Below are 27,688 nucleotides of genomic sequence, written 5' to 3' on the forward strand. Positions count from 1 at the left end.
GCAGAGCGAATGTGGGTTTATTTCAAACACATTTTTGACGCCATCGGGTGTCGTGCGTCGGTGCGGAGAAAGCTGCCTTCCAGTCTTCGCTACTGCAAGAAAAAAGAAAGAATAAACAGCGTTACGAAATCAGCTGCTGTGTGTGTGTAGTGTTCTACGTATCGAGTATTTACATAGACACGGCCCGTGTGGTCTTTTAAGACCCATGGAAAAGAATAGGAGGAGGCACCCCAAAGGGAAGGACAAGTGACGAACGAATAAGGGCTCAATTTCATCGCGTTGGAAGCTTCGAACAGGACACGTGACTTGAGAAGACCAATGAGAGCACTGCACATGCACCAGTTTGGGATAACATTTTGATGCGGTACAGCACGGCGTCTGTCCAGGAATTGAGAAACTCTGCTTCAAACGGCTGCGCGGACGCTAGAAACACAAAACTATCGTTGGCAACATATTCCTTTCCCGTGGCTTCCAATTTGCAATGGAACAGGACAACCAGTCTCGTTCCTCCATACGCCGATTTGCATTAACTGAAAAGACACTGCATAATTTTAGTGAAACGGAAACTTAATAAAGACATAAAGAAAACTTCACCTAAGAAAACTTAAATAAAGACAACTTAAGACAACAAAGAAACGGAAAAGTCCTGGACTCTCGATGTTAGAACACCTTTACAGTTAATGACTATTTCCCCCTGTAATAACAATCCAATATTAGTCAAGCCATGCGAAGGCGTGCCGTCACGGGGGTGGGGGGGGGCAAGGGGGTACGTTGACGTACGCACTGGCTTCAGCAAGTTAACATTGCCGTTGCAACACAGATTATGAATTATTTTAGCTCTCTACGTTCCAGAAACGTAGCTTTTGTGAGCCCAGACAATGTAGCTGCGGGCGCCACTTGACTCGCAGAAGCCCTGCCCCCCCTCGCCCACCCCCACTGCTTCAAAAAATCCTAAACAAAGGTAACATGTTTACCTAAACAGGTAGCAACCCCCCCCCCGCCCCCAACCGCCTCGTCTTCATCGTGGTGCCATGATAGAGACCATCAGCGCCGTCTATCCAAACTATGCACGAATGCCGTAACACCTGACGTCAGCGGTATGAATAATAGGCAGTGCATGGCGCTTTTACATCGGCGTACTGCGTTGCCGCTTGTATTCCGAACAGCTGTAGCGAAAATTTCCAAAGCCTTCGGCTCACCAACATAACCAAACTTGAGGGAACCATACTCAGGGAGATATAACCGATATAAACAGCCCACAGATGCGCAAGCGAGCAGAATGCGAAAACTTGCTCGTGGAGGCTGATGATTTCGTATGCAGGGTGTCCCAGAACACGTGTCATTCAATTACAATAGTGATAATTAGAAAACCTACACCACATAGATCGTGCGATCAACGTCACGTGTTCTTACTAGGCTTTTGCCACCTGCTCATAATAATGTCGTGTAACATAAGTTTCGTGAACCCCAGTCGGAAATTTGCGAGGCACAGGTTACGATTTTAACCCTACCAACGTAAACAGCGTGTCTAATTTAAGCAAATTAATGATAATGGACAGGAATATTTAGGAACTATCCCATTGGCACTATCCCTGAACATCAACGCGCTACCCAGGTGCCAGAGGATAGCGCGCGACGAATTTTTCACCGCAGTCGTTGTCAGTACGAGGAACGGAGGTTGGAAACCTAGCCCACACTGCCATCACAGACAGCGATTACACAGGTATGGCTTACGGCGTCCAGGTTTCGCTGGGATCATGCTTTCCCTCCCTCAGTTTCAGGAAACTGTGACTTTTTCTACCGTCAATCTGTGGGCTGGGCTTGTAGCCTCCTTTCGTCGGTCTGGCCGCGATTGCGTTCAAAAAGTCGTCACACGTTACGATCCGGGGCTCCGAAAAGCATGAAAGCATGATGTCCGATTATTTTTTTCCGATGACACGATGAGCTCGTCAACATCACTGCCATATTGGCAGTGATGTTGACTATCATGAATGAATCAGTTGATTATCATGAATAATGAATCAGATGAGTATCATGAATTTGAGTAAATTCGACATGCTCTTCACAATGGTGGGGTAAAAAGTGACCTCTACTAGGCAAATTTCCGAGCTCAGATCGCAAAATGTCTACATAATTATACTTAGGATACTCTCAGACCGACGAAAGGAGGTTCCAAACCCAGCTCACATAGTGATAGTAGAAAAAGTGACCGTTTCTGAAATTGGGAGAGGGAAAGTGCGATCCCAGAGAAAGTCGGGCGCGATAAGCCATACCTGTGTTATCTCTTCCTGCGTTGCAGGTATGGGCTGGGTTTCCCACCACCTTTCGTCGGACTGACAAGGATTGCGCTGGAAACTTCGTCGCTCGCTAGCTCCGTAGAGCATGATGTTCGGCTATTTTTTTCTGATGGGATAGCCCCTGAATGTTCCTGTCAATTATCATTAATTTGGGTAGTGTAGAGACGTTCTTCACATTGGTGGGGCAAAAAAAAGTGACCTTTACTTGGCAAGTTTCTGACTTCAGTTCGCAAAAATTTACATAATGAAATTTACCTTACACGACATTCACCTCAGGAAGTGGCAAAAACCTATTAAGAGCAAATGTCGTTGTCCGCATTATTCCAGGTGACGTACCTATTTTATTTTAATTCAATTACACGTTTTCTGGGGCACCTTAGTGAGGCAACAGGAAGCTTTTTCCTGCATTGAAAGAGTCATGACTAAGTTACTAATGCACACAAAATCCATACGCATGTCCCAAATATACATATTTTTTTTGTGTTTACAATCGTACCCCTACTAGCAACATCAAAGACCGCTCGCGCCTTATGAGGATAGCCGTGCCGATGGGTGGGTTCGATTTGGTATGTCCCGCTGGCTTTTGCTACCAGTTTAGATTTACCTTGCCTGCCCCCTAATAAAAAAAGGTAGTGTGATAGTGGCGATAACTCACATTACTGTAGGCAATGGTAGGTGCGGTCTCCTCGTGGTTCACGGTGCTCCGAGGATTCCGGTCACCTATTGAAAATATTTCGTTTCATGAATACCGACGCAACTCTTGTCCCTTTGTGAAACGGGAACTTCGCCATTTTCCTGCCTCTCACTCTACCAGAACGATTTCCCAGTCTGGGGGAGGCTTAGAGTAGCACAGAAGTAATTTTTAACGCCCTGTTTTCTTCCTATAAAGCTGCTAAGTAGGCCAGTAAGCTGCGCCATGCGAAGTAATTCACACCACAGGGTCATAATTATCGCAGAAATTGAATTTAAAGCACGCCGCAGAAAATGGCGCCACATGGCGGAACGGCGGTGGAGAGCAGTACAAGCCTCTCATCTGCCTGGAACTTGGCGCTGACGCTACAAGGATCACGCTCGCTGATTGGTCCAGAAAAATGTTGTCTGCTACTCCGCTGTCGTCTGCTACAAGGCTGTTCGGGGTTCTGCACAAAGCATTGCTCCTGGCTCTGTTATGGTTGGGCTGCTCCTTCTATCCACAATTCTCCCGGAGAACTGGCAAAACTGGTCTACGGCGGCAAAGGCAAAAAGGCGCTGACCCTCACTGACCAGCGAACCTCATCCGTTACATAGCATCATACATTCTCGTTCTCGTTATACCCGGATTGACGAGTTAAGGGTGAACGCACGGAGGCATGTTTATGTTAGTTTTTTTTTTCTTTCGGAGGGAACCAATTGCGCACATCAAAACCTTTCGCGCTATTCGGTAAAAGACACACATACACACATTCATCAGACGTCTTAATGGGATTTTTTAATGACCCTCTGTACTCAAGACTACGATATCCAGAGCAGTTCGCTAGCAAAATGAAGTTGACATTTTCTCGATTCCGTCTATACCCGAACGAGATCCCGTCAGACCACGACTCGCACTTCTCGCCCAGTTCCGAAACTTCGCAAAGGATTGTGGGATTCGACACGGTACGCCAAGTCCTCGCGACGAATCTACGCTGATGCCGCTATATACACAAGGTGTGATCCTTCGGAAAGCCGATATCCTGAGGTCCTATACTTGGTGGATGCCCAAGAGGAAGCGAAGCGCCGAACCAGCGGTTATCTCAAAGAAAGAGCCTACGCAGAATGTGGTCAGCTGTAGTTCGCCGAGTTGGGAGTTCCAGGCACGGCACTCGAACACGCCGGAGATGTTGACTCGGGCAAACGTGATGAGGTCGCTGGTCGACAGAGCCGATGCGATACGGACTTCACGAACACTAATTGAACCTCAGTATGCAATAAGGGGATAAGTCGGATTATCCCCTTTCTAGTATTTTTGCTGCAATGACATCTGCATACCAGTATGTACCTGCTTTAGGGCCGTATTGCAATTTATTGACTCACTATACACTCTAAGAAAAAAAAAATGAGTAAAACGGGGAGTAATTGCAGATTCTACTCCCCTAGTGTGGGATTACTCCCCATTTTAGTCCCCTACCCCGACATTTAGTCCCGACATTTACTCCCCAGGACTGCAAATCGTCACTAAACTTCGCGCATGGTCTCCTGAATGCAACAGTCTACGTAAATATGTGCCCTTGGTCAATTTGTGCGGCATCAGGCTGTATGACTCAGACCATGTAGCATTATCCCAACCACACAGAGTAAGAAACAGTTAGCGCATCTTTCTCCGCAAATTGTGCCCTATGAATGGCGCAAGTTTTTATATCACGCGATATATTACGGTTGACGGTTTGCTTCAAAGTATTTTCACGCATGAACACGAATTATGTACTTGGGACTCTTACAACTGCGCGGGAAACGCAGTTTACACTCTGTGACACTCATTTACTCCCGTGCATTTACTCCCAAAAGGGACTATTTTTGGTGGCAAGGCAATTAGTCCCCAGAAGGAGTACAAGCACTCCTTTTTTCCTTAGAGTGTAGGAGGATAAGAAACGGGAAATGTATGTGTGTCAATGGGATGGACAGACAGATCCGGTCCCGTTTCGACACATGCATACAAATGATGTAACTTAAATTTTGCTACGATGCCGAAATCGACTTCGACTTCCGCTCGAAAAACGCGTTCTTCCTACCTCACGTGACCGTGTCAGCACTGCTACTGAGCGTTGTAATCGGAAAAATGTATGCACTATGCTAATAAATCATATTTTGCTGGTCATACGGAACATTATCTTCAATACTGTGCTTGTTCAGCACCACGATAATCACGATCTAGGCTGCTCCACTGCACAAAAGTAACTTCGGCCATCCTGCCATCACCATGAAAGTCCGACTCGTGAAAACTGTTTTTTTTTTTTTTTTTTTCCTGCACGAAAACTCTGTCCGTGTGGTGTTTATAGGAAAAGGGGATATGTCATGCTGCTGTGTTTTGTTCAATTTCTGCTAAGTCACACACTCAGAAGCGGTGCTAACAGGACATGCATGTAGCGTAGACACATGCATATATGTTACATATTTTGGATTTGGGTTACTTGAGGAAACTCATCTGCAATCACTTTACCAAGTATTCACTTGCAGTTTTCTCGGTTCGGGATTTTTCGACTTATCCCCTTATTGCATACAGAGGCTCAATTGTCAACAGTCTCAATTGTCAACAGTCTCGAATGGGAAAGGTGCGATAGAAGGATGACAAAAATGGTTTGGAGAGCGGGAATTTGGGGCGTGAGGAATTCACGTGGATTAATCTTGTGTTCTTTGGACTGGTCGGTTGTGTATGTTGATTCTACTCCCGTGACTACATTGGTGGGCCACACCAGATTGATTGTATAGATATCTCAAGCCGCATCTTCCATCTGCACCTGCAACGGTTTAACACTCTCAGCACGAAGCTATTTTCTAAGGACGTCGCAAGGATCAACCTTTTCTTGGGGTTCATCAACCACGGATGGAGCCTACTGCCTGCGGTCGTGCCTCTTGAAGGTAAGCTGCTCCATCTGCTCCACCCAGATTTGTGCGTATTTGGAGTATTGTATTGTATACTGTATTTTAAATACAATTTGGGGTATTTTGGTACTCTACTCAATACTTTTTTTCTTTTGTGTATTTATACGCTATTTAAAATACATTTTCTGGTATTTTCTACTCAATACTCTAATTACATATTTTGTATCTCCCTCTCAAACTTTCTGTGTCTCGTCTTTCCATTATCTCGTTTGTTCAGTGCAAATTTCCTGAGTCCCTCGGGCGTGACACGGATAGTGACTTTAGACCCGGACATTGGCCCTTCTTAAAAGTCTCCATTTAGAGATCTTGCTCCGTGTGTACTAATCCTTGGCGTGCCAGGGTTCTGTTACGTGTGCCTTGACGCGGAGACGCTCACTGTTAGAAAAAATTATACCTTTTAGGGTATAAATCGCCCGTGCAATAACTCGTACCTTTTAGGATATAAATTTATACCCTCCGGAAAGGTATATATAGTTTATACCCTAGTGCAAGTATAGAATTTATACCTTTTCTTCACATAAACTGTACCTCTGCAGAGGTATATTCTAATCCAGTTTGCGACAAAATTTTAGGAGAGGGAGTTGAAATAACATTTGATGAGAAGAAAAACGTTTTTTCTTTTTTACCACACTCACATATGCAAACCATTTAAGAGTAACGCTCGAGTACACCACACGAATTCCTCGTATAAAGACAAATATAAAATAAAATAATATATAAAAAGAAAAGGTTCAAAGAGGAATACCCGTTCCGCGAGTTTGGCAGTTTGGGTCGATCAAATCCAGATATCGACATCTAAAGGACAACAAATACTGATATACGGCTTGGCGACTTCGCAAACTGTGGAGCACCCTTTGCCTGGCGGACAACCATACGCGTGAGAACGGCAAGATCTAATTATTTCAGGTACACATATAACGCAGTCATAAGCTCAACCTATAGATTGTAAATGCAACTCTAACGAAGTCTGTGTTTCTTAAACAAATTAGTGCTTATCTTAAATGACACCGCTTCAACAAAAGAAAATTATGTGATTCAACACGTGGTGCAAGCAAAGGTATAAAAACGATGAAGGTATAAACAGCCTGCAGTTTTACCTTAGGAGGTATAGCCTCGGTTGTATGTTATGCGCGAGGTATAAACACGTGATAATGAGGTATAAATATGTTACGTTATCCCTGCTTCATACCTCTTTTATACCCTTGTGCATGCTTGGAGGTATAAATCGGAACTTTGTACCTTTTCTATACCCTCCAAAGGTATATATCTGCAACAGAAGGTATAAAAAAGGTACAATAGCCCATTATTATACCTTCTTTATACCTTTTTTTCTAACAGTGCTGAATTCTGACCTCGCCGAGAAGGGACCTGCTAGAAGTTTGCTTTGTTCTGGTTCACACATGTAATTAGTGGAGTTGTTGGTATCTCTTTGTCATCTTTTTGGGACTTGCGTTTAGATGACTCCTATCACACAGCGGCGGCTAGCGTAGTGCGCGGGGTTCAGGTGATTCATGTAGCGGCGACTTGCCGCATTGACCAATGACGGGCGACTTTTTGCGTTCAAGGATAAATACTATCTTAATTGTGTTTGAAATGCTTTTCGAAGTATTTTGTACTCTATCTTAATTACTTAAATGTTCGTGTATTTATACTGTTATCTTAATTACATTATAACGTTACGTTATTTATTATCTTAGCTTAAATACATTTTTGAGTATCTTGTAGATGTCTGGCTCCACCTTAATGATTTCGGTACTTGTACTATGGCAGGAGCCCACATTGCTACCCGAAGGATCCAGCGAAAATTCATAGTGAACCCGAAGCTGTCACTTCCGCTCTCATCGGTTTTCTCCAAGCCTGAGGACTCGTGAACTGCATGTGACGGTGTTCTACAGGTTTTCCCGCTCATTTTAATCCATTGGTCACTTAATTTAATCTAAGCGCTACCCAATTTAATCCAGTGGTGAACCAAATTAATCCAGACACCAACCAATCTAATCCAAGAGCTACCCAATTTAATCCAATTGTTTACTGTGTATCCAGTCATGATATGACTGAATACATACGGAATGCATTTGCATGTGTTGCTTGGATTAAGTTCGGTAGCGCTAGGATTAGATTGGTTGGTGTCTGGATTAATTTGTTTCGGCACTGGATTAAATTGGGTAGCGCTTGGGTCAAATTCAGTGACCAATGGATTAAAATGAGCGGGAAAACCTGTAGTGTCTCTTTTATTCCTTCTTTCTTTCTTTTTCCATGTTCTCATTTTCCGTTTCCCCCCTTTTTGCTATTTTAGAATAGCCAGCCGGCTCTTTGCCTGGCTAACTTTTTCCTTTCCTTCGTTTATTTAATAAATATATCCACCCCTGATAGTGAAAAGAGCCCTCTGGTGAGGCGCCTTCTATGAATGTCCGATGGGCTTCCACAAAGCTGGCAATAAAAATATAAGTCCCTGGGATCGAACTGCTTACCAGGAGAAGAACTGGCAACATACCTCTGCGAGATACAACGCACTTTTACGAAAGACCTGAAGAAGAGGAAGTGGTAAGAGGACGTTTTCTTTCTCTGTCTTCGCCGTTCTCTCCTCTGATCTATTGAAAATATTGGGCGAACGCCTTGTTTTGACGCGTATATGCGGCTATTGCAATTGATAAATAGACGCACTATATGACCGCAGCAAACAGTCAGCTTTTTAGTCGAGCCAATGAGGAGATTGAAGGACTCGGAATGCAATCCTTTCATTGCGCGGCAGCGGAACCTTTAGTCGACCCATTTCAGCAAGAACGATTCACTGAAACAGCCTACTGTAAAGAAGAAGCGTTACCGTTCGTACCATGGAGGAAAGAAAGAGAGAGGAGGAGCCCTATGGCTCTGAGAAGTGAAGCCGAGATGGGGGGGGGCACTCCAGTGACGTCACCGCTCGCCTTCCGGTTTCGGTTACATATGCATCTCTACGGGAGCCCCCAACAACGCATAGTCTCGGAAAGCATGGATAGGTGTGGTGGCAGTGCGCCGAAGTGACCCCCCGACAGTGGCGTCTGCAAAGCGACCTCATTGGGCTATTCAGGTGACGCCATCCTCGCATGGCTCCAAGGAAGCTACAGTTCACCTCCTATCCTCAGGTCACTTGCCCCACGCTGCTCTCTTCTGTCGAAGAGCCGCCTCCTTTACTTCTTTCCTCCAGGGTTCGTACCAATCGGTAGACGGGGGGTGGGGGGGATATGTTTATTAAGAAAAAGAAAGGAAAGGGCAGCGAGACGAAGGTCGGCTTGCTACTCCAAACAAAAAGAGATAAAGAAGGGAAGAAGGAAAGAAAAGAGGACGAAGAAAAAGGGGAAGGAAAAAGGAGAAAAAGGGGGAGTAAAGAAAAGGGAAGGAAAGGAAAAGAAGAAAAGAAAGGGAAAGAAGAAAAGAAAAAACAAAGGATATAAGGAAAGGAAAGGAAGAACACAAAACTAAAACTGAAAAGTCACACACACACAGTCACACAGGACAAAGCGATTACTTACCACAACGCAGTTGGTGAGCTTGAAATGTTTGTTCACTTCGACTGCCAAATAGTTCGTTGAACCAGAGGCCGGTATGTCGTATCTGGTGGAAGTCACCAGCGTGGGAGGCTTCCCTGCTTCCCCAGTCACGATTTGGCCGCGCATGACCTTCGTGATGACACGCAGGGAGTCGGTCTTTCCCTTGTGGCTGAACAATTGAACGCCGTTATCCTTGATGGTGATCTCATCGCTGTAAAACGTCAAACGCATCGAGATGACATTGTGCCTGACATATAAGCTAACAAGTACATTGTGATAGTAATTAATCGCACCGCCAACGTAGCCACGTGCAGTGCTTAAGCCTAGTCCCCACTACAACTTGTCTTCATTGCGGGCGCGGTGTGGAGGCGAAATGTGAGTGAGGTTGTCGTTCGTCACACTGCGCAGGTGCATGCTTTCTTGATACCGAAGGCGGTCGTGTTTGGCCAATAACAGACGAGTGTGCCATAAACGAGCAGGGATGATCATTCGCTCATTGGTCAACTGCGTAGGCGGAGGTAACCGTACCGCGTGGGGTACGGTCGGGTCCACTTTTTCCCGCTGCATGTGCTTTTCGTTCTGCCGTAGTCGGTTGCCGTGGGAACAGTAAAGGCTGGTTCACACTGTCACGTTTACGCTTGCGTCTACGGGTTACGGGCGCTTACGGTGGGGGTTGCCATGACGACGAAGAGACGGCGCCCCCAAGATCGTTTCCGCAAGGAGTTGAGGCAACTGCAACTTTTCTCCCGCAAGCTCCGTAACCGTAAGCGCACTGGCCAATACGATGGCAGAAAATTTCGGATGCCGCGCGAGCGTTTTGTCTCGCGCGTCTCCTTGCAAAGATGGCGGAAACATTGGATGCCTTAGAAGTTCTTATTCTCCAAGTTGAGAAGTCTCCCTGGCTATACAATGGCAAAAGAAGCGACTACAGGGATGCCACGAAAAAAGAAAACTCATGGATGACAGTTAGCATAGCAATGGGTCTGTCAGGTGATATCTTCACTCAATGAATCTGTCCGAAGTAGCGAGTTGTACGTTGCACTGTCGACGATGGCGTTAAGTTAAGAGCATCAACAGTTAAGAACATCGTCAAGGAATGTCTGATTGTCTTCCAAAGCAGCTGGCACCATGGTGCTGGACGCCATATGCTACTCTGTGGCTCTATTTCACTTTTCTTCCGAAGGATGGCGCTCTAGGAGGCCGCTGCTCATTGCAGGAACGGAGCGCCGAAACGTAGTAATGTGGACGATGGAGGAACGTATCCGGCAACGAGATGGGTACAACGTAAGCGCAACCCGTAGCCCGTAAGCGCGAACATGGCAGTGTGAACCATCCTTAACGTGTTCCTTTTTTATTAAATTTCGTGTTAGCGCCGCGAAGCAACTGTGGCCATGAGCGGCGTACAGAGGTGGACAGATGGAGAGAGTACAGCAGGAAGGAGTGGGGAATAGAGGGGGTTAGTATGCGTCCTGGGCCGACTTCAGGGGGAACTGTGCCAACATTCGTCTGGAAAGTCTTCGGAAAACCCAGGGAAAACAGGTGACAGGATTCGAACCCGTGTCACCTCCCAGTGGAACCTCACCTCGGCGTGGAAAGCGATCATACTAACCACTATGCCACGGGAGCTGGTGACAGTATAACGCGTGAAATTAACAACGGCATATGAACTGAGGAAAGCTTACACACACACACTGGCTTAACGCAAACAACAATGCAACAAAATGTAATACGACGTTTCAATGCCTGTTCGGGCATCATCATCATCATCATCAGAATCAGAAAGAAGAACGGTGCGCCACAGAGGAGGTGCAGAGGTTGCCCCGCATGGAAGAGTGTGGTGTTGTATACAGGTTGGAATGTGAAGAATGCAGTGCCTGCTACGTGGGAGAAACTGGACGAGGAAAGCTAAGCTCGTTACTAAGCCATAAGTGCGATAAGCCACGAACCATAAGCCATAAGCCACGAATGCTCTTATCGAGCATTCGTACTATCCAAATTAGAATACGCCTCTGCTGTTTGGGATCCACACCAGGAATATTTGATACATGCCCTGGAATCAGTTCAGAACAGGGCCGCACGCTTCATCACCTCCAATTATTCATCGGATCGTAGCGTCTCGGGACTAAAAGAAGACCTCTGCATGGACCATCTCACATTCAGACGAAAGGTCTTCCGTCTGTGTCTTTTCCATAAGCTATTCTATAACAGAAACGCTCGTGATCGTCTTCTCCCCCCTGCGGCATACATCTCTTCACGTCACGACCACGCTCACAAGATTAGAACCCCACAATGTCATACTAATTCTTTCATGTACTCCTTCATTCCTAAAACAATTCGGCACTGGAATCACCTGCCAGAGTCGATCGTTTTTATGCAAGACTCCGCCCACTTTAGGGCTGCCATCACCCAACACTACAAAACATAGCCTACATCTCATTATCGCTCCAGCGTCACTTTCCGCCACCTCTTTTCTTTCATTTTCTCACCTCGACCGTCTTTTCCTTTTGCATTCATCCAATGTCATTTCTAGTGAGCACTGCGAATCTATTTCATATTGGTTGTACATCTGTTGCAATATTTTTGCTATTCGCTTGTTTTTTTTTTTTTACATGCTTGGTTTCCTTGTTTTTTTCCTTGCCCCTCCGTTTGTACTACCCCTTTGGGGCAGGGTTCGCCGAATCGACCCAGTTTAAAAAAAACCACCCGGGTTTTTTTGGGTCCACCCGGGCTGAAAAACCCAATAAAGCCCACACGCGGGTGAAATACAGAAACGAAGGGAAAAAAAGAAAAGAAGGAAAAGGGACGACTGCTTCGGAGGTTACTTTACCGTAAATTCTACAGCGGCAAACAATTATTTCTTCCAGAAACATGAAAAATAGGTGGAGGACGGCTGTTGCGTGTCATATGCAGCAGTTCGAAAAAAAAAAATCCCAGCACCCGAAAACCCACCCGAAAAACCCGAAAAAACCCACTGGGGCGGGCTTTAAAAAAAAAAAAAAACGGGTTTTTCCGAACCCTGCTTTGGGGGTCCTCAACGTATGTAAATAAATAAATAAGTAGAACTCAAACGGCGTACCCTTTTTTGCTTCATTCTGATGATGATGCACGAACAGGCATATCCAAACGTCATATTACAATTTGTGTGATTGTCGCGTTAAGCCAGTGTGTATGTAAGCTTTCCTCGTGATGTCCCCTGGTTTCTCGTCTATCTTCAACGGTATGAACTATAGGCATCAGCAACTGGTCGGCTTGCAACTTTTGCGCCCCTCTTCGGTACCTCCTCTCCCTCAAACTCACGCGACGAGGCCTCACCCATGCATCAACGAAGATCCGCGGTGAGCAAACACCGCCTCACAAAAAGTGTAGCCACGGAAACATTGCCCTCCGTGCGTTTCGAATGAGACGTGGCGGTCTTTGTACAGTTGCTCTCAGCTGCCGCTAGGGGAGCATTACGTGTTTACACCGACGTTCAGAACCACGAGGATGCTTATTTGTCTTATTTTGCGTTACGCACCGTTAGTGCCCGTAGCGGAACCCGCTGACAACCCTGCAGATACCTCCGCGTTCACATTAGTGCAGCCCGTTCAAGATTCACTAAGTTCAAAATTTCCGTCTCTGCTGTTGTGCCGCAGAGCTTCGGTTTCTTGGACGATTTTCCCCCCCTTGGTTTCGATTGCGTAAATGGGTCGTCGTGCCACTGGAAGTTGGTCCTGCAGCATGTCCTGCACGTCCTGCAGCAAAATTCGTGTTCGGGTGTGGTACTACCAGTGTGGCTAGGTCGAGAATTGTGGTAATAATACGGGCTTGAACTTACTCGGTTTCTGCCTTGCCCTCCCATATTAGCAAAGCTCCGGGACTCAGCATTATGACAGTGCCTTCATCCACATACTTCAGCGCTGTGAAATCTTGTCCCTGAAATTGTTGAGGAATTGTTGCAATTGTTGAGGCAGCGTTCACACGGGGCAACTTTTTTTTCAGTAACTATGAGCAATCTTAGAGTTGCTGACAGTCGGCAACCTCCAGCAGCTCGAGTTGCTCAGAGTTGCTGCGAACCGCTCCCCGACCGAAAACTTCACAAGTTGCTCGCGCACCGGCCAATCAGCGAGGGGAGCATTGCCACGTGACTCCCGAGGGCGTTGTGGATTTCGTGCGCAGATTCATTGGTTCAATTCCCTAAGATGCAGCTGAAAAATAAGTTTTCCTTTTTCTTACTAATGTCACGAAAACGTATCAGTTGCCATTACTGGAAGGTAATAATGATCTATTCGCGCAACAAAACTGACTGAAATTTCATAAACAGCAGCTAAAGAAACGATTCCACCAGTTCGATTCGAACCCACATTCTCCGGCCGCGATAAGGTTGCTTGTGGATGGAGCTACCGAGTTGCTACGTGTGAGCGCGGACTCGAAATTGCTCGAAAGACGTTGGTTTGAGTTGCTTCGAGTTGCTGGGAAAAGTTGCCCCGTGTGAACGCCGGCTGGGACTGATAACAGGTTGTATACATTTCCATCTAACTGGTCACTCTGAAAAGCTCCGGGAAACAGATATTTGTCCAAGGGCATGCATTAGGCTTAGAACGCATAGTGTCTATTCTGAAAACGAAACTTGAACGCGGAGCAGCGCCTACCACGTCCTTCTCGTTGTACCCCTTCTCAGTAACACTTGACAGTGACTTGACTGGATGTGTTAGGAAAACGGCGTACGCTCCTGCTCATCCCCCAAATCATGCGACGCACCTTAACACATCGAGCGCTGAATGACTGCATGGTGAACTTGAGTGAAACCTTTTACGGTGTATTTCCGACACAGAATTATCCCATTGTCATGCCTTGCGCCCTAAATGCACAGCTGCAGCACATAATTGCATACATGTCGGCAGCTGCTCTGCTGCTGTGCTTAACTTTGTCTTCTGTCACTAGAGAACGTATCTGCAACACGCATATATGGGAAACGGAGGTACCTAGCAATTGCCCCGCAAGGACTAGAGGTGCAATATTTCCGGAAATTTTAGATCGCTCGAAAAAAAAAAAGGTTTTCTTTCGGTTTTTTTTTGCGAAAAATTGTAAAAAATGGAAACAAACGCGGTTACTGCTGAGTCGAAGCACTGCCGGCCAAGCCACAGCATACAATGAGCTAGAAACCTTAGTAGTGTTCACCCTCTAGGCATAAATGCAGAGCAGAGCATCCCATTAGATTGCTGTCTACTCAGCGGTAGGTAATTGGAACAACCCGTCTACTCCGACCAGAACTCCGACATTATGTGAACGCGATGGCGATCGCTTGGAGCAGCCAGACGGTGCTCTAAGTTGGTGGTTGTTGGCGGATTAGAGGCACCTAAGGCACTGTTGGCGGGTTGGAACGCATCGAAGCACAGAATTCAATTACGTGGCCTGGAAATTTTGTCAGTTTTTTGCCGGAGACGAGAAAAATAAACGAAAAAAAAACTTTTTTTTTCCAAATTTCCGGGTTTTTTTTTCAGGGGCTTCGCATCTCTTCCCTTTGGGGAGGGAGGTCCCCATTCTGGAAAACTCTTGGTACCCTTTCCAATCACGTAACAAAGGGCTAGTTTCAAGGCCTTCGGGGTCTTCAACAGCTAGTTTCGTCAGCTGGCATAGAACATAATTTAAAAAAAATATATTGTGATATTCTTCCACCCCAAACCCATGCGCGTCGGAGAGGAAAATGTTGCCGGCTTGCTATATATTTCTTGTTTAACAATGCTGCGATATATCGGAAATGTTTTGGAAAATAGAGGGCTCGATCGTGTTGCTTTCAACGAAGTCTCGTCTATTTGTGTTTTGATAAAGGTAACAAAAAAAAAAGATTCAAGTGTGCGTCCTTTCTTATTTAGTTTTCCCCTGGTCTGGAGTTTCATTATGGATTCTCTTTCTTTTTAAATGCATTTCCACGCGTCATACTCACGTGATTGAACACATCACCACTTGCATCTCCCTTGTAGGTGACATGAATTTCCAGGAGGGTGGCGTTAAAGACAGTATGTTCAGCTGCCATTCCAAATTGGTGATAAGTGAGCTTGCTGATGTCCAGGGTGAGGTTGGCGCGTTTCGACCACATGTCTTGTCCGTTCCATTTCACCTTAAATGAAGAGGTCCTCGTTGCACGTAAGAACGTATGTAGTGGAGCGAAATCATACACTCTAAAACTCCTTTTTGGGTGTAATTTGACGATACCCTAACTGACTCCCTTTTTTGGTGTATGTCTACACCCCCAGGCAAGACAACACCCTTCAGTAACGGTGTTATGCCGGGGGCAACGGAAACACAGCGGTTAAAATAACAGGCGTAACCTTTATTTGGATTACCTATAATACACTGCATGCACTGCAATAAGAACCACATGGTCACCGGACAATACAAAACGTAAGAGTGTCCACCAACATAGCGACGAAGATGAAGGTATCAGGTATTACAGTGAGGCCAAGACAAGTCCTGCCTGTGCCTTGAAAAAAAAAATCTTTAAGGTGTAATAAGGGAGTAAAGCAACTGATACACCCCAAATTCACCCCAATTACACCTATAAAGGAGTTTTCTTAGTTACAGTGTAGAAGGCCCGTCGTGCTCTACCATCGAAACTGATTGTCGGAAGTGTATTGACCCTTGAGAGAGAGGGAATACTTCATTTGACGAAGGAGAAACAAAGCCTCAATCCCTATGAAAATGGCACCAGAAGAGCCAGCAGTATTTTGAAATAAACAAATAGAATAAAAATGAAATTCGCCTGTCTGTTGACATATTTTGGACGTTGTGTGGACATTGTTTCTTAGGCATTTTGAGGCTTTGCATGTATATTTGTCTTTTCTATGTTGTTCCAGCCTCAGAACATCAGTTCTCTCATTATTTGGTTTTTATTTTGAATTTCATTTCCCGTGCCCAATTTCCTAGAGACACAGGCTGAAGACGGAACTTGCCCTTTCTTTTTCCTGAATGTCTAAAGAGGTCACGCAGAAGGAAATGTATATTGACTGCTTTTGGCGTTGACCGCCCTTTATTTTCACAAGAAAACAGTCTATAGCTGGTTCAAAGAACGACAAAAAAAAAAAAAGAAGAAAGAAAGGAAAAAGCGTTCAAAGAAAAGAAAAAAAATCTAGAGGTGGAAGTGTAACTGCAGGGTGTCTAGGGAGTATTTGGACTTTCTGTATAGCGTGCCACATCTTGCGGCATTGTCCTTTAAAAAAAAAGAAAAAAGCTCAAATCACTCAATGACAATCGCGGATGATTTTTGGCCATACCAAATAGGTAGGGCCTATTCGGCGTATGTTTTTCACAGTTTACTGACATGCACAAAATTGGCGTTTTTCGGTATGTTTCCTGCGTTGAACATCGTTTACCGGACAGCTATCGGCGATGAAAACCACAATGTACTTTCGGCGCTGTGCGTCTAACCATGCCGTTTTACCGTTAACGAAAAAATAAAACGGACATTTTTCCCAACCATAATATTTCCGTATGGTTTTCTGACCTGCATCAACAACTTGCCAGGCATGTGCAGCAATATACCTCTGCCATCTTTCCTGCAATCTTCCTCTGTGTTCGGTGTTTTTCGATTAAAGCCGAACGAGGAAAAATTTAACCGGCGTATGTTTTTCGGTGGTTTCCGATTAAAACGGAAAACGCGGATCTGTACAAATAAGGCAGCTGCGCTAACGCATCGCCGTGATGTCACGCTGTGAAGTGAGTCCATACCGTAACTTGCTAGCGCTTTCATGAGCACGCAGCAAGCACTAGAGTTTCCCTCCTCAGTATAAAACTGAAACCGCAATAACCATATATTACTAGTCTTGCGTGCTTCCGCGATATTTGAGTGTCCCGCTCGCCTCTGAGTCAATATGAAGGGCGAGGTGCCCCAGATTAATTAGACTACACTTGCGCCCAACACTGCAGTGAGGAATTGCTTGGAGCATTAACTCACGGCAAAGATAACGCCTGTGTCTGCTAACTGCTATGCGTCTTTGAGACACCCAGTATGTCAATCGAAAGATAAACCTGTGCAGCGAGACAGCCATCTGCATTCAACGTGAACCTGCATGGCATATTACCCACCGCGCAAGACTGACTTTCAATGGACATACTCAATGTCTCAAACCGAAACCAGGTAAACACATGCGTCATGTTGGTCGTGAATGATTCATGCATGACTCCAAGCAATTCCTCACTCCACTGGTTGATGAACGTGTAATGGAATTAAGCTGGCGCACCTCACCCTTCGCTCTGACTCAGAGGCAAGCAGGACACTCGAATTTCAGGGAGATCGTAATGAAAACTAATATATGGTATGTGATTTCACGCGGTACGTGTGCTTGTGACGGCCGTGTGCTGCTTCTCAGATAAAAAAGAAACAAAGAAATCTCCACACAGTTTCGCGCAACGGGTACTCAACAGAATTCCAAGAGGTAAGCAGTGTCCCTTTTTCGACACCTGTCAACACTCTAAGAAAGAAAAAAAGGTGCAATTTGCTGGCTTTTGGGGTAGAAGTGTTTTGTTACAGATTCTCAGCCCTTTCGGGGTAGAAAAAGAGGGGGAGAAGCAAGTCTATCCTTTCATTTCTACCACATGGGTAGAACTGTTCTACCCTTGAGCGTCTAGACAATTCCACCCCGTTAGTGGCAAAATTCTGCGCCTACACGTTCAAGTGTTGTTCCTCTGGGGGTCTATCTTTTCTCTCCGCGTGGGAGACAAGTCTAGCTCAACCCAGTAAACCTCAAAGTGGACCTCTTTGAGATGTCCACCCGACATCCCAAAGTGACTACTTGGATGTCCCATCGATCATTGCAGAGAGCCAGTAGACGTAGCATGTACGTCCTGGCGACTATGTCCCACTTTTTTTCACATTCCACGAACGTCCCAGAGACGAAAAAATCTTCGGGATATTATGATATTCGCAGGATGTTTTCAAATCTGCACATATTACTGCCGCCATCTTTAAGGTCACGTGTGCCTTGACGTTCGACTAGGACCTGTCCAGGATGCATTGCGTTCTCCCAGCACGCTTTCGCCTACGGAGCAATGCATTGGATGCCACCCCTGTGCAATCGCCTATGGGAGAGCCGGGTCATGGGATACTAGTTCACACCAGTGGCCAGCGCAAGCGCCACATTGTCGGGGAGAGGCAATGACACTGTCACCCTTGCCACCTCTTTCGTGCTACGCTACACAGGCTGTTGCTAAGCACGTGCTAATCCCTCTCTTACTGCTTCCCCGTTGTCAACGCAAGTGACGCAACGGCAAGTGACGTCATAACGTATAGTGCGAGCTAGCGCCAAATCCCATAGGCAAGCGGCGATTGCCAGAACTACTACCCCGGTGCTGGGAGCTTTGCGGATGTCCTGGTCTCTAGTATAGTAGTAGGTCGTGCGTTGTTCCAGATCAAGGGTTCCGCTTTGCCACTGTGTGTCACCAGAGAAGCCCGGATGCAGTATTTAAACACGACACGAGTCCTCAGAATTATTCAGGTTTCGAAATGCGCATTCGGAATTGAAAACGACCTAGCGAGACATCCTGACGTTCTCAACACAGATACTGAAGGCTAAGATGGCGTTTACACATACAGGGTGTGTGCGGAAAAACGTGACTCGCATTTAGGCACATAGCCTGTTGTCTACCAAGATAACAAACTTCCGTTGGCGCACGATGGTGCATTTATGCGTGCGAAATCTGCAGAAAACTCGTGGAAGCCATACTGAGCTTAAAAAAATAGACAGAGCAACGAAAACTTCGGCCTCCGTGCATCAGAATAGGGCAACACGGCGCACGCAGGAGAATTGTATTCAAGTACCGCTAGGGGAGCTATCTGTGCATAAATCGAAACTATGTCCCACGTGGATGCTCATCGGTAGTACCCCTAGGGGTTCCTGCACATAACTCTCCTGAGAGCGCCATGCACTATCATGCACTGTCATGACCACCCCATTCTAATGCACGGAAGCATGTTTTCGAGCTCTGTTCATTTTTTTACGCTGAGTATGGCTTCCAGGATCTTATTTTTGTAGCTTTCGCACGCATAAATACGCCATCGTACGCCACCGGAAGTTCCTCGGGTAGGTGGACAACCAGTTACATGTAAAAATGAGGGTCACGTTTTTCTGCACACACCCTGTAGAGCAGGGTGACGGTGTGAAGTTTTGCAAAACTCGTTCTGAACCTTTTGCAGCGTGGGATAGTATACAAGGTAATAATAATAATAGTAATAATAATATTCATTTCGGCGATATTGTGGAGGAGACAGGTACAAGGACAGGGACAGGTATACCTGGTACGCTGTTCCTTTGTTGATGGAGGTTAGAGAAAAAGGCTTACCATAATCCCATTGGACTGATCGACATCCAGCTGGATTACAGAAACTCCGTACTTGAAGTCTTTCTCCTTGATCAATCCGCTGTCCTTGTAGACGTACTCAGAGTTGTTCGATGGGTCGTTTTGATAAAAACCCAAGTTGCGGCCGTACCCTGGGCCGTCGACTGTGTAGTCTACGTAATGTTTTTCCTCCTTTCCACCTTCATAAAAAATGCGGTACTCTTTCCTGAAAATAAAACGTACATGTAAACATGGCATGGTACAAGTAGGTTTCTAGTAACATTGCCGTGATACGGACCAGAGTTGGGGAATTCAAATTCCGGAATTGGAATGATTCCGGAGTGATGCCCCATTTTTTAGCGCACCGGAGCGGAATGGGAATGGAGTTAAGTCACCAGCTGGTTGGGAGTGGAATTGCAATGGAATTAGACCTGTTTGGGGGCGGGAATGGAATGGCCAACGAGTGGTGTTAAATTGCTGGCCTCCAGCACGCTGGGTTTTGAGCGGAGACTACTCAAGCTATATGCGTCTGGCAACCATTCAACCGTAGGTCGTCTATAGTTTCGGATTACAACGCTGTACGTGCGGGCAATCTTGCTCGTGAACGCTCGCTGCGGTGCTGGTTCTTGTTCTCGGAAGTTCATGTTGGAAACAGAAGAACGTAAAATTTATCGAAATAAAGCAGTATACGATTTTTTTTTTTCGGCGTTGGCTGTTGGTCAGATATCTAGTATCCCGTTACATGTTTCTTTTTTTTTCCTTCACTTTTCTTTTTTTCTCTTTTTTTTTTTTTCGTTTTCAAAGAGCAACACTTTAGCCCAGGAATGGGAATGACCTTTTCTATAGGGTGGAATGAGAATGTCCCTCGAGTCTTCATTCCGAGGAATTACAAGGAATGGAATTGTGAATGGATCGGCCCATTCCGCAACACTGATACGGACACGGTAACAGCAGACCAAGAAAAACGCGAAGAAAAACTAGAGGACTTCAGACTGCTAGTGGAACTTCCTATCTACCTGTTTTCTATGGTGTCACTCAACTGTGGATACGCGCAGCAAATATTTGCGTCGGTACCACGCTGTACATTCAACATATTGTCAACCTTTACCGCCAGTGGAGAAGTCGTGGCTACTTCAGTGGGCGCCCAAGTATTTCACGCTGTATTTTATTTTTACGTTCTATCGTGCCATTCCCGGTAGTGTAAGACCTGTATCACGTGGTATTTATGTCCCCCATGCTGCCATTAAATATATCGCTTATTTATTTTGTACCCTCACGGTCATACATTTTCTAACCACCTTTGTAAACGACACATCGACAGAGAATAGAGAAATGGCGGGAGGAAGAAGTAGGTGAGTAAGCGCCGGTTGGGAGACTTCAAGAGAAGCTGTGCGGATATTCACGTCGAAAGTCTACCTAAAATTCCAAGCAAAAAAAAAGAAAACGATCCAGCGAGTACAGGTTTGGACAAAAAAATTTTTTTTTTCTTCGGTGAGACACCCTAGTGCCCGGCGGAAGCGGGTGAGTCCTCCGCGCGGGAGGGGTGGTCAGGGTGTCGCCTGGGGGCTTGCGTGTGTCAGGGAAGTCAGAGCCGCATATTAAAAGGGAGTCTGGCCATTGGGAGGAGTCACAAAAAGGGGGCTCGACCTGTCAATCACAGTTTCGCTCCTCTGATTGGTTTGCTTTTTACCAAGGGGGTCGCCATGACACCTTACCGCCACCCGAAATGGCGACGTAAACAATCGCAGTGAAGCGGAGATTTCGTGACCAAAAATTTTCACAGACTACTCTGATTTTACGCTGCAAACGTACATCATCATATACGTTTCTCGGAAATCAGTTTCAACTTATGCTCATCCACCGATATCTAACTGAAAATGATACGTTTTGTCGGCCGGTGTTAGGCCTAGTGAACAGGGTCATATCGAAGTCATAACAAAAACGGCACTGTGCTGTACAATCTTATATTTAGTTGCTGGACTTCATGTATATAAACATTCTTGCCTTCTATATTCCAGCTATTTATGTAGATTTATTTAAAAATCATGCCGACAACAGAATGTGTCCCAGCAGGTGGTTCTGCCGGCAGCGGTACAACCATGCGTATAACGATGGAAGCAGATGACAATTCCCGGCGTGTCTTACGCTCTCTAGATGGCGTTCATCCATTTTCCACCAAAACCCCACTAGTTTTGCAGATTTGCAAGAGGTATCCATTCCAATCCCATCCAATCCACTTGCCACCCAAAATGGCGCTGCCCATGTTGGATACAGGGAGAAATAGTGAGGATAGGTTGATTGATAGCGCCCCATATTTCAAGACCTCATTGGTCGGAAAACTGAAAAAAGTGGGTGGAGCTTCAGGTATAGGCATGACCCATTAATGGCCAGACTCCCTTTTAATATACGGCTCTGAGGGAAGTGGACGCTAGCGCTCTGTTCAAGTTCAAGTACCACGCGTATATTCTCAAGTGCTACTGTAGGTACGTTTCTCAGTGCTTGTTCTCGAAGTACATTTCAGTTTGTGTACGTTGCACTGTACTCTAGGTACTCTTCTTGGAATATCATTGAAATACCGAGTTAGCAATGCAAACGCAGGACTTGGAAAGCGTCCGAATAATTTCTAAAAAGGGGTGTCTAGTTCCAACGGGCTTGCCTCTCGTTTGTGTGAAAAGGAAATATCCTTTGTTCAAATATCAGCGCGAGACGATGTCTGCTACTGAGGGGATAAGCCGAGAAGTAATAGGTTGCACAAGGGGCACTGATTCTCCCGTACACGTGAAAATGCATTGTTTGTTTAATATTAAAGAGTCTGCTGTAAACTGTCCGTGTTTTTGAACTAGCACTTTGCTCAAACATTCTATCGATAACAATCGAAATATAACTATCTAACGTTTTATCGGCTGTTGAAACGTCCCCTCGATTCGGTACAGGTTACTTAAGCACTTGATGAGTGCTTGAAAGCACTTTGCCAGTCACTTTCTCATTGGCTTTCAGTACACTTGTAATATTGCACTTTGTACGGTGTAGTGGAAATACAGGGTGTCCCAGAAAACGTGTGATTGAATTATAATAAAAAAAAAACTACACCACCTAGAGTCATGCGGTCAACGATATTTGTTCGTACTGGGTTTTTCCCACCTCATGATGTGCATGTCACGTAACCTAAGTTTAATTATGTAAATTTTTCCGAGCTTAAGTCTGAAATTTGCCAACTAAAGGTCACTTTATTACCCCACCAATGTGAAGATCGTGTCTCATTTACTCAAATTAATGATAATTGACAGAGATATTCAGGAGCTATCCCATCGAGAAAAAAAAATTGCCGAACATCATGCTCTACGGAGGTCGCACAAGATAGCGCACGATGAATTTTTTAGAGCAATCTTTGTCGGTCGACGAAAGGAGGTTGGAAACCGAGCCCACCGCAGCTTCGCAGAAAGGGATAACACCAGCATGGCTTATCGCGTCCGACTTTCGCTGGGATAATACTTGCCCTCTGCCAATTTTAGGAACCGCTTTTTTTTTCCACTATCACTTGAAAACCTCCTTTCGTCGGACTGTGAGCGATTGCGCTCAAAATGTCCCCGCGCGTTATGGTCCGGTACTCGCAAAAGCATGATGGTCGGCGATTTTTTTCGATGAGATTGCTCATGAATATCAATGTCAATTGTCATGAATTTGAGTGAATTCCGCTCGCTCTTCACATTGGTGAGGTAAAAAAGTGACCTTCACTTGGCGAATTTCCAAGTTGAGTTTGCAAATATTTACATAATTAAACTTATAATACATGACAATCACATGACGAGGTGGCAAAATCCTAATAAAAACAAATGCCGTTAACCGCATGATTCTAGGTGGCGTAGTTTTTTTTTATTATTATAATTCATAGACACGTTCTCTGGGACACCCTCTATTACAGGTGATAGGTACTTGGTACTTTACTTTAAAAAAAGACTTCGAAAGGCGAAAAAAAAAAAGGTTTATATCATACCGAACACGAACGACCCCCTCGATACCGAAAACGCCGTTCGCATTCACTTTGTGCGAATAATTAACTCGCAAATGGTGACAATACCAAACCTAAACTAAAATGCAAGGCGTACAACAGTTCGGCAGGAGATACTGCGACGTCACCCAGCATTGTCGTCTGCTATGGAGCTTGCATTCTTCCATCCCAGATGACGCCCGCAGTGTTGCTTTCAGCGCCCTCTTTCTTCACTTAGGCGAAACGCTCACTTCCTAATAATTCGTTCGAATAAACTCTGCGCACTTTGCGAATGCGGTATTTCGTATGTACGTTCCTCACACCGCAAGAGTTACTGCTATGTCACAATCTTTACGGTGTTTTTGTTCCGGGGTCGTACTTTAACCGTGTATTCACACGAGCGACATTCCCCCAGAAGCGGAAGATGCGAAAACCGCCATAGCTCTCTGCTGTCACGTGAGCGTGAGCGTTCAATGTCGTGTCTTCGCCACGACCTACTAGACTATAACGACCATGTCACAATCAGAAACCCCTATGAGGAGCCCGTCCGCACGATCCGCCAGGGGCACCACTCATCGGCACGCCACGATTGGACGATGGAACTTTGAATCCTGAACGCGCAGAAGCATATGTACGACTACCGTAGCAGACGACAGCGATAGCTCCTATGAAAACGCGTACAATGATGATAATCAACCGCAGAATAAAACATCTGTGGAACGTCCACTGCTTGTACAGAAATACAAAGGTAAGCTGAAGTACAAAGTATCGTAGAAATTGAGGAAGCAATAACTGGGACGATGAGTAGCGCCACCGCTAGCTTCCAAAAATGCGGCGATGGAAGGGGTGCCCAGGACATGGTCGTCATAATCTAGTAGGTCGTGGTCTTCACGTATACACTGCTAACCGCGGGGAATATCCTGTTACACAGCCACAAGATATTCCGTAGCAGACGACAGGAAAACACGCTGGCGGTGTCGTCTGCTAAGTGTCGTCTGCTAAGGGTCGGATTCTCGCTCCGCCCTGAGGGTGAAGTGCACGCGCAAATGCCCTTGCGTCCATTCACGAAGCATGGACAGAAGGGCCCCTTCGCGTGCGCTAGCACTCAGGGTGAATCGAGAATCCGGGCATAAGTGTCGTCTGCTAAGTGTCGTCTGCTAAATGTCGTCTGCTAAATGTCGTCTGCTAAGTGACGTTTGCTAAATGCGCAGTTCGCCACCCCGATATCCCTCGCCGTGTGAATGCTCAACATAACACGGGTCGGAACTTCGGCTCTGTGAGCAGTGTTTTCGCTTTCTCTTCTTCTAGGATACTCCGCGAGGATGTCCCTCGTGTGAATACACGGTAAGTACAATCTTGATGTACTTTGCTCATCACAGACTGAAACTGTCCGTATAGTTCTGCACGAAGGGCATTAAAACATGCGTCATTTGGCACTTAGCACCCGTGTCGCCCGCACAAGCATCTTCATGTCCGTGTGCTTTCGCCTACTTTCACTTACATCTTTTTGTCGTCCGGGAAATTTATTACGTGCATCCATTTCACTGACTTTGACAGACCCTTCGGGAAGATCACTTGACCCCTGTCCCCTTCCTGTTCGTGAGTGAACCCATTCTGGGGGAAAAAATGGGGCACGCTTAAGATATTATACTCTATGACTGTAGTGGAAACACAACAAGTCCACGGAATGAAGCACTCTTTGAAATAAAACTTTAATACACACAACCTTTCGTGCGGGACCTGCACTTTATCAGGTGATGATGCAAATAAACGGGGTGTATCCCGTTTGAAACCATCAAAAATAATCTTTCAAAAATAAACGCGTAAATACCCACTGTTAAAAATATATCTCCCAGAATATACCCTTAAAAATCAACGCACAATAATAATCGCCGAAATATCCCCGTTTAAATAAAAACGCTAAGGAATGCACGGTTAATAATATATCGTTAAAAATAAATAGTTTCAGAATCCCCCCAAATCCACCCTACAGTTGCTAGAATCACGTGGTATGGCCCAAATCAACTGCTAGGAAGGGGCTTAAACTAACCTCACAGGACCAAACTATTCTAAACTATCCAAAACTAACCGAAACCAAACTAAACTAACCTAACATAACCTGATCTAACCCGGCGCAAATTGCAATAAATCTGTCTCCGCGCTGGATGGTGAGGGGCTTTTGAAACAGTTTATTTTTAATGCCGGATTAGTAAACAGTGATCTATAAGCGGGTATAGTAAGCGGTTTATTTTAGGACCTATATTTTTAACCGTGTATTTTTTAAGCGGTTTATTCTTTAATATTTTATTCTTAAGCGGTTTATTCTTAATGGTGGATTTCGGGACCCCCCCCCCCCCCAGCAGTAAGGGTACAGTAGAACCGGGCTATTAGAGTCTCACCAATGTCTAGTTACCCGCCTCTTTATGTTAATTATCTATCCCCCCACGTGCGACGGCACACTTGATGTGACGCCAAACCCAGAATTTATTACCCACCCTCTGTGTCCCCAATAACACAGTAACCTTGGCATGGATACGTTCCTGCCACCCGAGTGTGACAGCATAGGAGAGGGTTCAGAGAAAAAAACACGATTTTTTTCTGAATCCCTTCTGCGCTGCAAACGCACAACTTCGCCAAAGGACGCTCTCAGTGCTGTACCAACACACATTTACGGGTACAACTCTCTTCAACCTTAATAAGAACACTGCAAAAAATACGGTCTCGTTCTCGAGCGCGAGTAGAGCAACCCCCGGGGCCGCTAGGACAATTTAGTTTAAAGGGTCACTGACCAGAAGCTGGAGAGACTTTTCTGCAGTGGCTACCGATAGAATACACAAAAGCAACTTCACATACGAAAATGCACGCCTCAACACCTCGTAGTTTTCGTAAACTCGAATTTTCAACATCGCGGTTCACGCCGACGCTGGCACACCTAGTGTCAAACCAAGAAAACGTACGCATACACAGAAAACTCATCTGGCCATCCCACTGGGATGACGTCAATCGCCCATGCAATCAGCGCGCAGAATGCCGTCACGTGATCGAGCACTACAACAACAACTTTCAGGAAGAACCAACATTTTTACGTCGATATACTGTTATCACAATGTCTGGAAATAAAAAGTATGTATATACTTCGAAATCTGCGACCCGTTTTATAACTGCGATAATCCAATTAGCGACTTCCGTGGAAAGAGGAACTAACGATGAAGATGAAAGTCACTGAAAAGGTTAGCCAGCTGTAGGGATCGAACCCACATCTTCTGGATTGCCGGTCCAGGGCTCTACCAATTGAGCTAAGCTAACACGCCTCTCCAGCGACTTTCGGGGTGCGTCATCCGAAGGGACGACAAACCAGCCACTCACTCTCACTCACCCTCCTTTCACTCTTACATTTTTGCTCACTCATACACACATTCATACGACGGAAATCGACGCAAGCGGCACCTGTTGAACAAGAGATAAACTGATGCTCTGAGGCTGGAACAACATAGAAGGGACAGATACAAACAAAGCCTCAAATTGCCTAAGAAGAAGGCAATTTATAAGAACTTAGGCAATTTGAGGCTTTGTTTGTATCTGTCCCTTCTATGCTGTTCCAGCCTCAGAGCATCAGTTTATATATTGATCAAGAGGAACTAGCTACGAAGCTACAAGCTACGACCAGTCCAGGGTCCACAGCGTCCACAGCAGTCCAGGGTCCACAGCGTCTCCTGCCACCCCATCAATCTATATATGCATGTAAACACATATCAACGGGCATACCGGGTAGAGAATGTGGATGCCGGGCTCGCTGCGTGCGGTCGCAATGAGACCCATCTGCTTGAAGGTGTAGTCTTTGGGTGAGAGGATTGGGTAGGACATGGCGTTTCTGTTCTTGTAGACCCCTCACGAGAAGAGTACTGGAGCGAAAATGAATGCGCAGAGAGGATACGAGCTTCTTATAA

At 45.6% G+C, this 27,688-nt stretch overlaps 1 protein-coding gene across 1 annotated transcript; it reads right to left on the bottom strand.

The window, feature by feature from the left end:
• Window positions 1-27,681, bottom strand: LOC135377152 (uncharacterized). Its single transcript, XM_064609447.1, has 8 exons — window positions 27,507-27,681; window positions 25,243-25,355; window positions 19,757-19,979; window positions 15,366-15,539; window positions 13,257-13,354; window positions 9,425-9,653; window positions 2,953-3,017; window positions 1-92 (listed from the first exon to the last, which is right to left on the bottom strand). The coding sequence occupies exons 1-7, from the start codon at window positions 27,603-27,605 to the stop codon at window positions 2,991-2,993; spliced, it is 963 nt and encodes a 320-aa protein (XP_064465517.1). The 5' UTR covers window positions 27,606-27,681; the 3' UTR covers window positions 1-92; window positions 2,953-2,990.
• Window positions 27,682-27,688: the final 7 nt, after the last annotated feature.

Source organism: Ornithodoros turicata, chromosome 1 (assembly GCF_037126465.1).
Source record: "Ornithodoros turicata isolate Travis chromosome 1, ASM3712646v1, whole genome shotgun sequence".
Classification (NCBI taxonomy): Eukaryota; Metazoa; Arthropoda; class Arachnida; order Ixodida; family Argasidae; genus Ornithodoros; species Ornithodoros turicata.